Raw genomic sequence first — 15,638 nt, 5'->3', positions numbered from 1 at the left:
AGGTGGACTATTTGACGGGCCGGTCGTACACATCGTCCTGGATAAAAGATTCTTCCATCCGTGTAGCTAGTGGTCTCAATCGACTTGGACTGCGAAAAGGTGATACCGTGCTTGTCTTCTGTAGTAACTCACCGGAGTACACGGTCGTCATCCTCGCCTGTGCTGCACTAGGGCTGGTCATCAGCACTGCTAACAGCGCCTATGCAGTAGGTAAGTTAACTGTATGCAGGTATGTTACTGCGTTTTGGAGTAGGGATGCATGCTACTTCTTCACCTTTGCTGTTGGTAGATACATGTATGTACGACACTTTCCCACAGATACAGTAGGCACCGCGCTTGTAGGTAGACACGTCTGTACTATACCACCTACACAGTAGACAGGTATGATACTTAGTCTATACAGCAGGTATATATGTCATCACTACCTCACCAACACAGCAGGTAGATATGTCACACACCTGCCAACGCTAACGTGGGTAAGTTTCTATCCCTCATTATAAAAGTAAATAGAAATATTCCTCCTCTTACCGGATTGCATTTGTAGTATTAACCGAATGCAAAAGCGATTTTTTTAAATTAATTGTTTTGGAAAAATGCCAAACAATTATATAGATGTAAGCGTGGTTTTACGGATTCATTTTATTGACACTAACACAACACTATTTGAAAATCCACACGTTTTGAGTTAGTAATTCTTTCTATACACCAGGTAACCATATTTAATAGCAAATATCTCATCTTGAGAGCCTAAAAAGATACAAGAAAATAATGTCCTCATAGTGCTTATGATATTATGCCAACCTTGACTTCCGTAGGTGCGATATCCCAACTATTGTTTGTTGCAGTTAACCTCAGATAGTGATGGATGAATAAATGTTTAATTGCGTTTAAACATTTCAGGTGAGTTAGGCAGGCAACTTGGCCACTGCACAGCGAAGGCGATAGTAACAATACCGGAATTGGTACCGACCGCCAGAGGAGCAGCCAACTCGTCCCCAGACCTGGCCGACTCAGTCAAGGTATGGTTTACAGAGTTTACCGTTATATGATATTTAACAGACAAGGGTGTTTCAGGACGTACATCCATGTATGCAATGCATACGTGTGTCTTCCTCATTTCAATAGCTTGGATTTGATGCTCATTTTAGAGTGCCATCTTGCTAAACGTTCATGCAAATGGTACCCGGCATAGTATTCCACTCGGTCACATGATACCGACAACGGGCACACAGTCGTTAAGCTTACCATTATTGCAGAACTTCTAGTAAGGAATAACAACTACCATTTTAAGAACTTTGGTATGTCCCGTCTTGGGACCAGAACTCCTTCCTCACATGATCGAATGTCCTACATTGTAACCAAAAAGTAAGCATGACAAGGGAGAGGTTACAAATTGTAGAGATGAAGGATGGAAATAACAGGTAAGATAGGAAAAGACATCTGAACTGCCTTAATTGAATGCGTTATACTGTGTCGAACATGTACATCATTTACCAATACAAGTATCCATTTGTTATATGTTCAAGTTACCGTAAAAGGCGACAACATTGTAATGTATGACCCTTGCAGAATGTGTGTTTTCTGCATAGGGGATACGGAAAAGATCCAAATTGTTCTGCTGACCCTTTTGCAACACTAAAGACCTCAAACAAATTGACCGAAACGGATACATTTAAATAATTGAAGCTATAAGAAAGCATGATAAAGATAACCTTTTAGTCTTTAATACAAATTGTCGTACGTGTACCTTGTTCGAGCGATAAGCAAACTTGGCGATAATAGCTAGTGCACATCTGGACAAACGAAGTGAGGTAGCGATCATGAATATTGTAAATTTAGCAATGGCTTGTATATTAATATGATCTCGTATTTTGTAAACCTTTATGATTCTGATGTTTACATATTTTAATATATGTTGCTATATTTTATCTAGATTGTATATAACTAATAAAATAAATTTGATAATAGTTATGACAGTATGATTACGATAACCTCACAGCCTTTAATACAAACGAACAAATACAAATGTATGTGTTATGCACTGCATCCGTTCATGGTGACTGGCTTCCAGAGCATATCCGAAGCCAATGTTTCATAAATGGGCATAACGTTTGTATAATTGTGCAACAACGGTGGCATTGTGCAAAGATCCCAAACCAAACTCTACAATCAAACAAACGAAAGTGTAAGCAACTGATATAACATTGTTTGTAGTGTCATTGAGCTCGAGATCAAGAGAGTATATACGACTGACGTGGACAAAACATGTCTCTGATACATGCTAATAACTATTTCACCAATAACAATTTTGCTTCCAGTGGCTAATCACTATTGGAGGAGCGGCGGAAGGGTGTGTACCGTTTTCTGTTCTATTGGAGGATGACGGGAAGGCATTTCCGGAGAACGTAGACATAGATTCCGATGACGTCCTGTTCCTGCCCTACTCCAGTGGGACCACGGGTCTATCTAAGGGCGTCATGCTTACTCATAACAACGTCGTGGCAAACATCCTCCAGGCGATCAAGTAGGGTTTATTGCTGATGTAATTGTTATGAATAGGTAATTAGTATTGATCAAGCTATAAAGCGAGTTTTTATATAATATCGTAAAACAACATGAATAAAGTATAATACCATGTTTACGGTTGATTTGTGGAAAATTGACGGGGTCATTATGAATTCAATTTTCACGATCGACAGCTTGTCACATATTGCGTATTGATCAAAACAGTGAACGGAGCGTTAGAAGATATGTTGTAATGATTTTATCAAATCAATGTACAAATAGTCAGCTTTATATGTTTAAAACTACTGAGTTATGATGTATTTACATTTTACGATTGACGACGTCTTCAAAATGAATATCTTAATTTAGGGTCATTCAACAGCTAAGGTCAGGTGAAGACAGTGTACACAAATAGGCAAATTTAGGTTCAGTATCATCTCATTGAAATGTTATAAACTGAACAGAGTAGCGTGATAGACTCCACCCAAACGTATTAACTGACTACAGGCAAACAAGTCCTTGTACATACCTTTTCTAAGCTGACAGTCGGAGGGAGAGCAGTCAGACAGCTGCTTTAAGGACTATCGCTCGTCTCGGAGTGATGAACCAACGCTAAACACCAAGGTTGCAAGTGATGTAAGAGGTTAGAAACTAAACAATAAAACATAGGCCCCTAGCTTCGGGAGGGGAATCGGCCTGCTTATATGTAGGATCTAAAATGAGTTTTCATTTCATATGAGATTTTATGAAACGAGTATTAGGAGTTTTTATTTTTGCGAGCCTTGGCGAGCAAAAATTAAAACTTCGAGACAAGTTTCATAAAAATAGAAATGAATACAAATTTAAGATACTTTTTATCACATAAATCAGAAAACTTTTATTTTGACAGGTTTTAAAGCATAAATGTAGAGGGCTTAATCAAACGGAGACAGCCATTCACAATTGATGACGTCACGTCATTGTCCATATAATGACGTCACAATCGATTTCTGACTGGCACAGCCAATGAAAAACGCTCCAGTGTATATAACACTAGTGACATATGTAAAAATATTCACTGGATAACAGGCCGATTATGTGATAAACAACTATATTTCAAAAAATCTTTATCCATTACTGCTTGCCAACTGGGTTTTTTACCGGTGACCATCTAGCCACTCTTCTTTATATGACCTTGGTGTTTTGAGACGTTTAAATTTATCCTTTTGGTAAGATGGCCATTGATAAAAAAAAGGGCGTAGTCTGTGTTAATCTCTGATATTTACTGTTTCAGACGAAGATAAGATAAGCTTTTTTCAAAGTAGGCAAGTCGAGGAATAACAATAAAACACATGCTGTAATGAGACTGATCGACATAACAATTAGGGGAGACTAGGGCAAGTTTAAACAATTTGTATTAAAGTAGTTTTATGCAGTGTTGCATTTGTTTATGAAAAACAAGTTCGTATTGGAAGAATTATCCTGTCGGAAGATTAGATGGCCGAACGAGCTACGCCTTGGGGAGAGTTCGGAAGGCAATCGAGTAAGTTCGGCCCACGTTGCTTACGTGTGACGTCATAAAGCATGGAACGTCTGATGGTCCTGCCAATTTCACGACAATTTATGTCTTGCATGGACCAAACTTGCCCCGGTATCTTGGGCCGAACCTGCCCGGGCCATATCTAATTTCCTCGATATTTGTTCGTGTGAATTCCCAACCAATTTATACACCAAGTACATAATTAGTGAGTCCACCGAAGTAACCGAAGACAAAAACAAAGATTGAAATTTTCAATATTTCGTATCAGAAAGGCCTTACTTAAATGAGATTGCATAGTCCAAAGCGCGTTACTCTCCGGGTCAACCACAGCGATTTAAAATAGATACAATTCGTTTCATAATTTATCTATAATATGGATGATGTTTGACCATTAGTTTTCTATTTTCGATGGTTACTATTTCCAGAGGTCCGATGGCCCTTGACCCTGACAAAGAGTGTTTGATCGGCCTTCTTCCGTTTTATCACATCTATGGTCTTGTAGTGGTACAGTTCGGAGCGACCTGTTTGGGGACCAAACTCATCACGCTCCCGAAGTTCGAACCCGAAAACTTCCTTGGTGCTATTCAGAAACATAAGGTGGGTAGGATTTGAGCCAATCGTTTGTTGAGTTCACATCGATGTGGTATATGTATACTTCCGTCAACCGTCTAGAGGTCTAACGCATTGTTTGCTTCACATCAACCGTCTAGAGGTCTAACGCATTGTTTGCTTCACATCAACGCTGTTGGTTATTTAGGAAATGTTTGGTAGTCGACGGTCATTTGTTTTAATAGTTGATGTTTACACAGTCGTCACACCTCACCCCCGTCTTATTTTTCTATCACTGACACTGGTTTACTGTCTTTTGACCGTTTAAACAAGGTGATACATTTTGTATGTCATGACGGCGTGTATTTTAGTGACCGTCGGACGCGTTAGAAAGGTGACCGCTTATTCAAATGTACTAATATATTGATTTTCGTCGGGGTCGACCGCTAACGTCAGGTGACCGTATATAGCAGGTGACTGTTAAGGCAAGTTTGACTGTAGTTTAAAAATTGATGCCCAGCAAATTGGTTAAACCAAAAGACATAATATGTATTAACAATTATTTCACATCATATAATTGATATATAATAGATTTATATTAATACAAAATGTATATTGGAATAAAATATGAAGTTTAAATATAAAGCCTAAATTGGTCAGTTGGAAGTAGCTTTACATATGGGAAGAATATAAAGTCTAAATTTATCTTATGAAATCGAACCTCTCTTAATTAATGAAAATAATTACTATTTTCCCCTTTTCACCACATTTTCGAACTGCTGTGCTGAGGTCGCATTCGCAGTTGTTTGCTCACGTGAATAGAAAGTGGCGGCGTACTCATTTTCTTTTGGAGGTTATTGGGTCAAAGTTCATTTTGACAGAAGAGCTCTGTTTATTGTATAACAGCGCGTGCCACTGTTCTTTCTCTAGGTAGGAAGACATATTTTCCATAACAAAAGTTGGAATGTACCTATAAAATATGGCAGAACTAGTGTTTCTTATAAATTTGTAGTGAAATCGTTCGGTTGCTTTTTACAGATTTGTCTAAAGAGAATTCCCTGTAGTGTCAATCGATACAGAGCTAAAGTGGCTAACAGTTCAATACTTACCGTTGCCGGGAGATATACAGGTACAATTTTCTCAACGTATGTGAACATATTTTGACTTTTTTACCGCAGATCTCCTTCCTGCATCTAGTTCCTCCTGTTGTGCTGTTTCTTGCCAAGTCTCCTCTTGTGAACAACTATGACGTCAGCAGCATTGATGGGATTATCTGTGGCGCGGCACCGTTAGGGGAGGGGCTTACAGAAGAAGCGTCCAATCGACTTGATTGTCACGTGATTCAAGGTTTGTAGTGGTAATTGCTATCGCGTCGACCTCAAGGTCTCACTGCTTCCTGTGGTGATTGTGGTTTTGTCGGGGTTTACAATGTACTTCCTCACAACAACTAAAGCATTACAGATACGGGTAAAAGGATACTATTGCCAAAAACAAATAACAGGAATAAAAAAGTAAAGCTACTGGTCCAAAGTATTGCAATAAGGGGATCAGATCAACTTGGTTTCTCCAATGACAATTATGAAATGCATACAAGGAATTGGCCTCCATAATAGAATATAGCGTTTACACTTATACTCTGCTTGATTCGGATCTGAAGCCAATTTACAACACCGAATAGCATTCCGAAGGCACTCGGCATAATATTCCACTCTAATGCGATCAAAATGAAGTTGCTACAACTTGCAACAATCAAGGTTTTCTTGTTTACACCCCACCCCGAGGCTTTCTTGTTTACACCCCAACCCATGGCTTTCTTTTTTACACCCCACCCCATGGCTTTCTTGTTTACACCCCACCCCATGGCTTTCTTGTTTACACCCCACCCCAAGGCTTTCTTGTTTACACCCCACCCCATGGCTTTCTTGTTTACACCCCACCCCAAGGCTTTCTTGTTTACACCCCACCCCATGGCTTTCTTGTTTACACCCCACCCCAAGGCTTTCTTGTTTACACCCCACCCCATGGCTTTCTTGTTTACACCCCACCCCAAGGCTTTCTTGTTTACACCCCACCCCATGGCTTTCTTGTTTACACCCCACCCCAAGGCTTTCTTGTTTACACCCCACCCCATGGCTTTCTTGTTTACACCCCACCCCAAGGCTTTCTTGTTTACACCCCACCCCATGGCTTTCTTGTTTACACCCCACCCCAAGGCTTTCTTGTTTACACCCCACCCCATGGCTTTCTTGTTTACACCCCACCCCATGGCTTTCTTGTTTACACCCCACCCCATGGCTTTCTTGTTTACACCCCACCCCATGGCTTTCTTGTTTACACCCCACCCCATGGCTTTCTTGTTTACACCCCACCCCATGGCTTTCTTGTTTACACCCCACCCCATGGCTTTCTTGTTTACACCCCACCCCATGGCTTTCTTGTTTACACCCCACCCCATGGCTTTCTTGTTTACACCCCACCCCATGGCTTTCTTGTTTACACCCCACCCCATGGCTTTCTTGTTTACACCCCACCCCATGGCTTTCTTGTTTACACCCCACCCCATGGCTTTCTTGTTTACACCCCACCCCATGGCTTTCTTGTTTACACCCCACCCCATGGCTTTCTTGTTTACACCCCACCCCATGGCTTTCTTGTTTACACCCCACCCCATGGCTTTCTTGTTTACACCCCACCCCATGGCTTTCTTGTTTACACCCCACCCCATGGCTTTCTTGTTTACACCCCACCCCATGGCTTTCTTGTTTACACCCCACCCCATGGCTTTCTTGTTTACACCCCACCCCATGGCTTTCTTGTTTACACCCCACCCCATGGCTTTCTTGTTTACACCCCACCCCATGGCTTTCTTGTTTACACCCCACCCCATGGCTTTCTTGTTTACACCCCACCCCATGGCTTTCTTGTTTACACCCCACCCCATGGCTTTCTTGTTTACACCCCACCCCATGGCTTTCTTGTTTACACCCCACCCCATGGCTTTCTTGTTTACACCCCACCCCATGGCTTTCTTGTTTACACCCCACCCCATGGCTTTCTTGTTTACACCCCACCCCATGGCTTTCTTGTTTACACCCCACCCCATGGCTTTCTTGTTTACACCCCACCCCATGGCTTTCTTGTTTACACCCCACCCCATGGCTTTCTTGTTTACACCCCACCCCATGGCTTTCTTGTTTACACCCCACCCCATGGCTTTCTTGTTTACACCCCACCCCATGGCTTTCTTGTTTACACCCCACCCCATGGCTTTCTTGTTTACACCCCACCCCATGGCTTTCTTGTTTACACCCCACCCCATGGCTTTCTTGTTTACACCCCACCCCATGGCTTTCTTGTTTACACCCCACCCCATGGCTTTCTTGTTTACACCCCACCCCATGGCTTTCTTGTTTACACCCCACCCCATGGCTTTCTTGTTTACACCCCACCCCATGGCTTTCTTGTTTACACCCCACCCCATGGCTTTCTTGTTTACACCCCACCCCATGGCTTTCTTGTTTACACCCCACCCCATGGCTTTCTTGTTTACACCCCACCCCATGGCTTTCTTGTTTACACCCCACCCCATGGCTTTCTTGTTTACACCCCACCCCATGGCTTTCTTGTTTACACCCCACCCCATGGCTTTCTTGTTTACACCCCACCCCATGGCTTTCTTGTTTACACCCCACCCCATGGCTTTCTTGTTTACACCCCACCCCATGGCTTTCTTGTTTACACCCCACCCCATGGCTTTCTTGTTTACACCCCACCCCATGGCTTTCTTGTTTACACCCCACCCCATGGCTTTCTTGTTTACACCCCACCCCATGGCTTTCTTGTTTACACCCCACCCCATGGCTTTCTTGTTTACACCCCACCCCATGGCTTTCTTGTTTACACCCCACCCCATGGCTTTCTTGTTTACACCCCACCCCATGGCTTTCTTGTTTACACCCCACCCCATGGCTTTCTTGTTTACACCCCACCCCATGGCTTTCTTGTTTACACCCCACCCCATGGCTTTCTTGTTTACACCCCACCCCATGGCTTTCTTGTTTACACCCCACCCCATGGCTTTCTTGTTTACACCCCACCCCATGGCTTTCTTGTTTACACCCCACCCCATGGCTTTCTTGTTTACACCCCACCCCATGGCTTTCTTGTTTACACCCCACCCCATGGCTTTCTTGTTTACACCCCACCCCATGGCTTTCTTGTTTACACCCCACCCCATGGCTTTCTTGTTTACACCCCACCCCATGGCTTTCTTGTTTACACCCCACCCCATGGCTTTCTTGTTTACACCCCACCCCATGGCTTTCTTGTTTACACCCCACCCCATGGCTTTCTTGTTTACACCCCACCCCATGGCTTTCTTGTTTACACCCCACCCCATGGCTTTCTTGTTTACACCCCACCCCATGGCTTTCTTGTTTACACCCCACCCCATGGCTTTCTTGTTTACACCCCACCCCATGGCTTTCTTGTTTACACCCCACCCCATGGCTTTCTTGTTTACACCCCACCCCATGGCTTTCTTGTTTACACCCCACCCCATGGCTTTCTTGTTTACACCCCACCCCATGGCTTTCTTGTTTACACCCCACCCCATGGCTTTCTTGTTTACACCCCACCCCATGGCTTTCTTGTTTACACCCCACCCCATGGCTTTCTTGTTTACACCCCACCCCATGGCTTTCTTGTTTACACCCCACCCCATGGCTTTCTTGTTTACACCCCACCCCATGGCTTTCTTGTTTACACCCCACCCCATGGCTTTCTTGTTTACACCCCACCCCATGGCTTTCTTGTTTACACCCCACCCCATGGCTTTCTTGTTTACACCCCACCCCATGGCTTTCTTGTTTACACCCCACCCCATGGCTTTCTTGTTTACACCCCACCCCATGGCTTTCTTGTTTACACCCCACCCCATGGCTTTCTTGTTTACACCCCACCCCATGGCTTTCTTGTTTACACCCCACCCCATGGCTTTCTTGTTTACACCCCACCCCATGGCTTTCTTGTTTACACCCCACCCCATGGCTTTCTTGTTTACACCCCACCCCATGGCTTTCTTGTTTACACCCCACCCCATGGCTTTCTTGTTTACACCCCACCCCATGGCTTTCTTGTTTACACCCCACCCCATGGCTTTCTTGTTTACACCCCACCCCATGGCTTTCTTGTTTACACCCCACCCCATGGCTTTCTTGTTTACACCCCACCCCATGGCTTTCTTGTTTACACCCCACCCCATGGCTTTCTTGTTTACACCCCACCCCATGGCTTTCTTGTTTACACCCCACCCCATGGCTTTCTTGTTTACACCCCACCCCATGGCTTTCTTGTTTACACCCCACCCCATGGCTTTCTTGTTTACACCCCACCCCATGGCTTTCTTGTTTACACCCCACCCCATGGCTTTCTTGTTTACACCCCACCCCATGGCTTTCTTGTTTACACCCCACCCCATGGCTTTCTTGTTTACACCCCACCCCATGGCTTTCTTGTTTACACCCCACCCCATGGCTTTCTTGTTTACACCCCACCCCATGGCTTTCTTGTTTACACCCCACCCCATGGCTTTCTTGTTTACACCCCACCCCATGGCTTTCTTGTTTACACCCCACCCCATGGCTTTCTTGTTTACACCCCACCCCATGGCTTTCTTGTTTACACCCCACCCCATGGCTTTCTTGTTTACACCCCACCCCATGGCTTTCTTGTTTACACCCCACCCCATGGCTTTCTTGTTTACACCCCACCCCATGGCTTTCTTGTTTACACCCCACCCCATGGCTTTCTTGTTTACACCCCACCCCATGGCTTTCTTGTTTACACCCCACCCCATGGCTTTCTTGTTTACACCCCACCCCATGGCTTTCTTGTTTACACCCCACCCCATGGCTTTCTTGTTTACACCCCACCCCATGGCTTTCTTGTTTACACCCCACCCCATGGCTTTCTTGTTTACACCCCACCCCATGGCTTTCTTGTTTACACCCCACCCCATGGCTTTCTTGTTTACACCCCACCCCATGGCTTTCTTGTTTACACCCCACCCCATGGCTTTCTTGTTTACACCCCACCCCATGGCTTTCTTGTTTACACCCCACCCCATGGCTTTCTTGTTTACACCCCACCCCATGGCTTTCTTGTTTACACCCCACCCCATGGCTTTCTTGTTTACACCCCACCCCATGGCTTTCTTGTTTACACCCCACCCCATGGCTTTCTTGTTTACACCCCACCCCATGGCTTTCTTGTTTACACCCCACCCCATGGCTTTCTTGTTTACACCCCACCCCATGGCTTTCTTGTTTACACCCCACCCCATGGCTTTCTTGTTTACACCCCACCCCATGGCTTTCTTGTTTACACCCCACCCCATGGCTTTCTTGTTTACACCCCACCCCATGGCTTTCTTGTTTACACCCCACCCCATGGCTTTCTTGTTTACACCCCACCCCATGGCTTTCTTGTTTACACCCCACCCCATGGCTTTCTTGTTTACACCCCACCCCATGGCTTTCTTGTTTACACCCCACCCCATGGCTTTCTTGTTTACACCCCACCCCATGGCTTTCTTGTTTACACCCCACCCCATGGCTTTCTTGTTTACACCCCACCCCATGGCTTTCTTGTTTACACCCCACCCCATGGCTTTCTTGTTTACACCCCACCCCATGGCTTTCTTGTTTACACCCCACCCCATGGCTTTCTTGTTTACACCCCACCCCATGGCTTTCTTGTTTACACCCCACCCCATGGCTTTCTTGTTTACACCCCACCCCATGGCTTTCTTGTTTACACCCCACCCCATGGCTTTCTTGTTTACACCCCACCCCATGGCTTTCTTGTTTACACCCCACCCCATGGCTTTCTTGTTTACACCCCACCCCATGGCTTTCTTGTTTACACCCCACCCCATGGCTTTCTTGTTTACACCCCACCCCATGGCTTTCTTGTTTACACCCCACCCCATGGCTTTCTTGTTTACACCCCACCCCATGGCTTTCTTGTTTACACCCCACCCCATGGCTTTCTTGTTTACACCCCACCCCATGGCTTTCTTGTTTACACCCCACCCCATGGCTTTCTTGTTTACACCCCACCCCATGGCTTTCTTGTTTACACCCCACCCCATGGCTTTCTTGTTTACACCCCACCCCATGGCTTTCTTGTTTACACCCCACCCCATGGCTTTCTTGTTTACACCCCACCCCATGGCTTTCTTGTTTACACCCCACCCCATGGCTTTCTTGTTTACACCCCACCCCATGGCTTTCTTGTTTACACCCCACCCCATGGCTTTCTTGTTTACACCCCACCCCATGGCTTTCTTGTTTACACCCCACCCCATGGCTTTCTTGTTTACACCCCACCCCATGGCTTTCTTGTTTACACCCCACCCCATGGCTTTCTTGTTTACACCCCACCCCATGGCTTTCTTGTTTACACCCCACCCCATGGCTTTCTTGTTTACACCCCACCCCATGGCTTTCTTGTTTACACCCCACCCCATGGCTTTCTTGTTTACACCCCACCCCATGGCTTTCTTGTTTACACCCCACCCCATGGCTTTCTTGTTTACACCCCACCCCATGGCTTTCTTGTTTACACCCCACCCCATGGCTTTCTTGTTTACACCCCACCCCATGGCTTTCTTGTTTACACCCCACCCCATGGCTTTCTTGTTTACACCCCACCCCATGGCTTTCTTGTTTACACCCCACCCCATGGCTTTCTTGTTTACACCCCACCCCATGGCTTTCTTGTTTACACCCCACCCCATGGCTTTCTTGTTTACACCCCACCCCATGGCTTTCTTGTTTACACCCCACCCCATGGCTTTCTTGTTTACACCCCACCCCATGGCTTTCTTGTTTACACCCCACCCCATGGCTTTCTTGTTTACACCCCACCCCATGGCTTTCTTGTTTACACCCCACCCCATGGCTTTCTTGTTTACACCCCACCCCATGGCTTTCTTGTTTACACCCCACCCCATGGCTTTCTTGTTTACACCCCACCCCATGGCTTTCTTGTTTACACCCCACCCCATGGCTTTCTTGTTTACACCCCACCCCATGGCTTTCTTGTTTACACCCCACCCCATGGCTTTCTTGTTTACACCCCACCCCATGGCTTTCTTGTTTACACCCCACCCCATGGCTTTCTTGTTTACACCCCACCCCATGGCTTTCTTGTTTACACCCCACCCCATGGCTTTCTTGTTTACACCCCACCCCATGGCTTTCTTGTTTACACCCCACCCCATGGCTTTCTTGTTTACACCCCACCCCATGGCTTTCTTGTTTACACCCCACCCCATGGCTTTCTTGTTTACACCCCACCCCATGGCTTTCTTGTTTACACCCCACCCCATGGCTTTCTTGTTTACACCCCACCCCATGGCTTTCTTGTTTACACCCCACCCCATGGCTTTCTTGTTTACACCCCACCCCATGGCTTTCTTGTTTACACCCCACCCCATGGCTTTCTTGTTTACACCCCACCCCATGGCTTTCTTGTTTACACCCCACCCCATGGCTTTCTTGTTTACACCCCACCCCATGGCTTTCTTGTTTACACCCCACCCCATGGCTTTCTTGTTTACACCCCACCCCATGGCTTTCTTGTTTACACCCCACCCCATGGCTTTCTTGTTTACACCCCACCCCATGGCTTTCTTGTTTACACCCCACCCCATGGCTTTCTTGTTTACACCCCACCCCATGGCTTTCTTGTTTACACCCCACCCCATGGCTTTCTTGTTTACACCCCACCCCATGGCTTTCTTGTTTACACCCCACCCCATGGCTTTCTTGTTTACACCCCACCCCATGGCTTTCTTGTTTACACCCCACCCCAAGGCTTTCTTGTTTACACCCCACCCATGGCTTTCTTGTTTACACCCCACCCAATTGTTTTCTTGTTTACACAATACCCCATGGCTTTCTGCTTGTTTGGTATCTATGAGCGAAGAACTTTATGGGTCTCCCTCCCAGACCGAGACAAATCGTCACATTTTTGAAATCTGATATTTTCTACTTCGTCGAATGCTTTACTCTCAACTTCATTGTTACATTACACTGATGAAGGCACGTTTCTAGGTGACTTTAAAATGACGCTATACACAATAAAACCAAAACTTTCCTGTTTGTAAAACAATCACTCCACAGTTCTACCAATATGACAACACATTTTGAAATTGTATATGATTTGATCTCGATGTAAATACGTATGATTGCGAAGGAAGACGTATGTTAGTACATTGGTTCAATACATTCTGATTTATCTTAGTAAATAACTGTTTCAGCATATGGACTTACAGAGACAAGTCCGATCATTCTGATGGACCAAGCCCCTCCGAAACTCGGAACCGTTGGGCAGCTGGTCTCCAACACGCAAGCAAAGGTGTCGTATCAAATTAATGTATTGTTTTCAATAATAATTATTATAACAGAGACTTGAAAATTATGCTCTTTCAGAAGACATTATTTCTGGATTTAGATTCGAATCCTATCAAAGTCATTGTTTAGTTCAGTGTCGAGATGGTTACACTGGATTATGCTAATGGTAAACGTTTGATTATAAACATTCAATCATTTGTTTTCACGGTTAATAAGTTGGATGGCGATACAATGTAAGACAGACAGATTGTTGGCGATCAGTCATTTGCTTGGAGACTACTGTTTTGGTCGGCTGTGGGTCGGTAGGTTGATTGACAGTAAGTCTGCGTGCGTGTTAATCTATCAGGCGTTTGGTGCTGGTAAGCCATATAAGGTCCTAGAATCAGTTTGAGGTTAGCTGTTGATTGATGCACATCTTTTATTTGACATCAGCACTTGTACGATTGTTGGTTGCAATATGATATGAATGTATTATCGCGTAATTCTGTTTGCTTTAGATAATAGACGCTGAAAACGGTGCGTGCCTCGGTCCCGGGGAGACGGGCGAGATATTGGTACGAGGGCCACAAGTAATGAAGGGTTATCTCAACAACCAAGAAGCTACAGATAACATGATCAGAGACGGCTGGTTACACACAGGTAAGTGTGACTTAACAGTGTATCATCAAATAACTGACCCATTTTACTATGTCATACGGCCATGTCATAAATATGGTATTACACACGCGTAATAAAACCTTAAGGTGCTGCAAAACCGTTGGAACATGTTCTTACGCCACTACAGTCCGCACTACTTTCTATCAAAAATGCAAAATGATACATTTACTGTTATTTAAATTAATTTGAAATGTCTCTTTTGTCATTATCATTGTTATTTTCATTGCATTTAAAAGTGTTCATTATAAAAAAAACCTCGCGGAACGACAATACTATGATCGGAGTACTTTGGGTTTTACCCAATAGAGTCAGCTTGTAACTCATTTTTACAAATTATGAATGTTGTACGATAAATAAAATCATTATATATTTGTGTCCATATCATATTGAATTTATTAAACTCGTTCAATAATTTGATATGACACAGAAACTCATGTAAGATCCTTTATGTACGTCACGACTGGTAACACACAGGTTAGTGTGACTAAACAATATAATACGATACGTCACGACTGGTTACCCTCAGGTAAATGTGAATAAAGAATATGATACGTCACGACTGACAACACACAGGTAAGTGTGACTAAACAATATGATACGTCACGACTGGCAACACAAAGGTAAGTGTGACTAAAAAATATGATACGTCACGACTGGCAACACACAGGTAAGGGTGCCTAAACAATATAATACGTAACGACTGGCAACGCACAGGTAAGTGTGACTAAACAATATGATACGTCACGACTGGTTACACACAGGTTAATGTGACTAAACAATATGATACGTCACGACTGGCAACACAAAGTTAAGTGTGACTAAACAATATAATACGTCACGACTGTCAACACAAAGGTAAGTGTGACTAAACAATATAATACGTCACGACTGGTTACACACAGGTAAGTGTGACTAAACAATATAATACGTCACGACTGGCAACACAAAGGTAAGTGTGACTAAACAATATAATACGTCACGACTGG

At 44.6% G+C, this 15,638-nt stretch overlaps 1 protein-coding gene across 1 annotated transcript in view; it reads left to right on the top strand.

Annotated features, from left to right (window-relative positions):
• LOC110465708 (probable 4-coumarate--CoA ligase 5) overlaps positions 1 to 15,638 on the top strand; it is a 32,311-nt gene that overhangs the window by 7,430 nt on the left and 9,243 nt on the right. The window contains exons 3-9 of the mRNA XM_021521714.1: positions 3 to 210; positions 901 to 1,019; positions 2,319 to 2,524; positions 4,450 to 4,621; positions 5,752 to 5,920; positions 13,902 to 13,999; positions 14,493 to 14,634. Coding sequence (XP_021377389.1) covers positions 3 to 210; positions 901 to 1,019; positions 2,319 to 2,524; positions 4,450 to 4,621; positions 5,752 to 5,920; positions 13,902 to 13,999; positions 14,493 to 14,634 — 1,114 coding nt within the window. The remainder of the gene's footprint in view (positions 1 to 2; positions 211 to 900; positions 1,020 to 2,318; positions 2,525 to 4,449; positions 4,622 to 5,751; positions 5,921 to 13,901; positions 14,000 to 14,492; positions 14,635 to 15,638) is intronic.

This window comes from Mizuhopecten yessoensis, unplaced genomic scaffold (assembly GCF_002113885.1).
Source record: "Mizuhopecten yessoensis strain PY_sf001 unplaced genomic scaffold, ASM211388v2 scaffold1595, whole genome shotgun sequence".
Taxonomy (NCBI): domain Eukaryota; kingdom Metazoa; phylum Mollusca; class Bivalvia; order Pectinida; family Pectinidae; genus Mizuhopecten; species Mizuhopecten yessoensis.
Note: the sequence above shows the minus strand (reverse complement) of the source record. Positions and strands in the feature narration are given on the sequence as shown.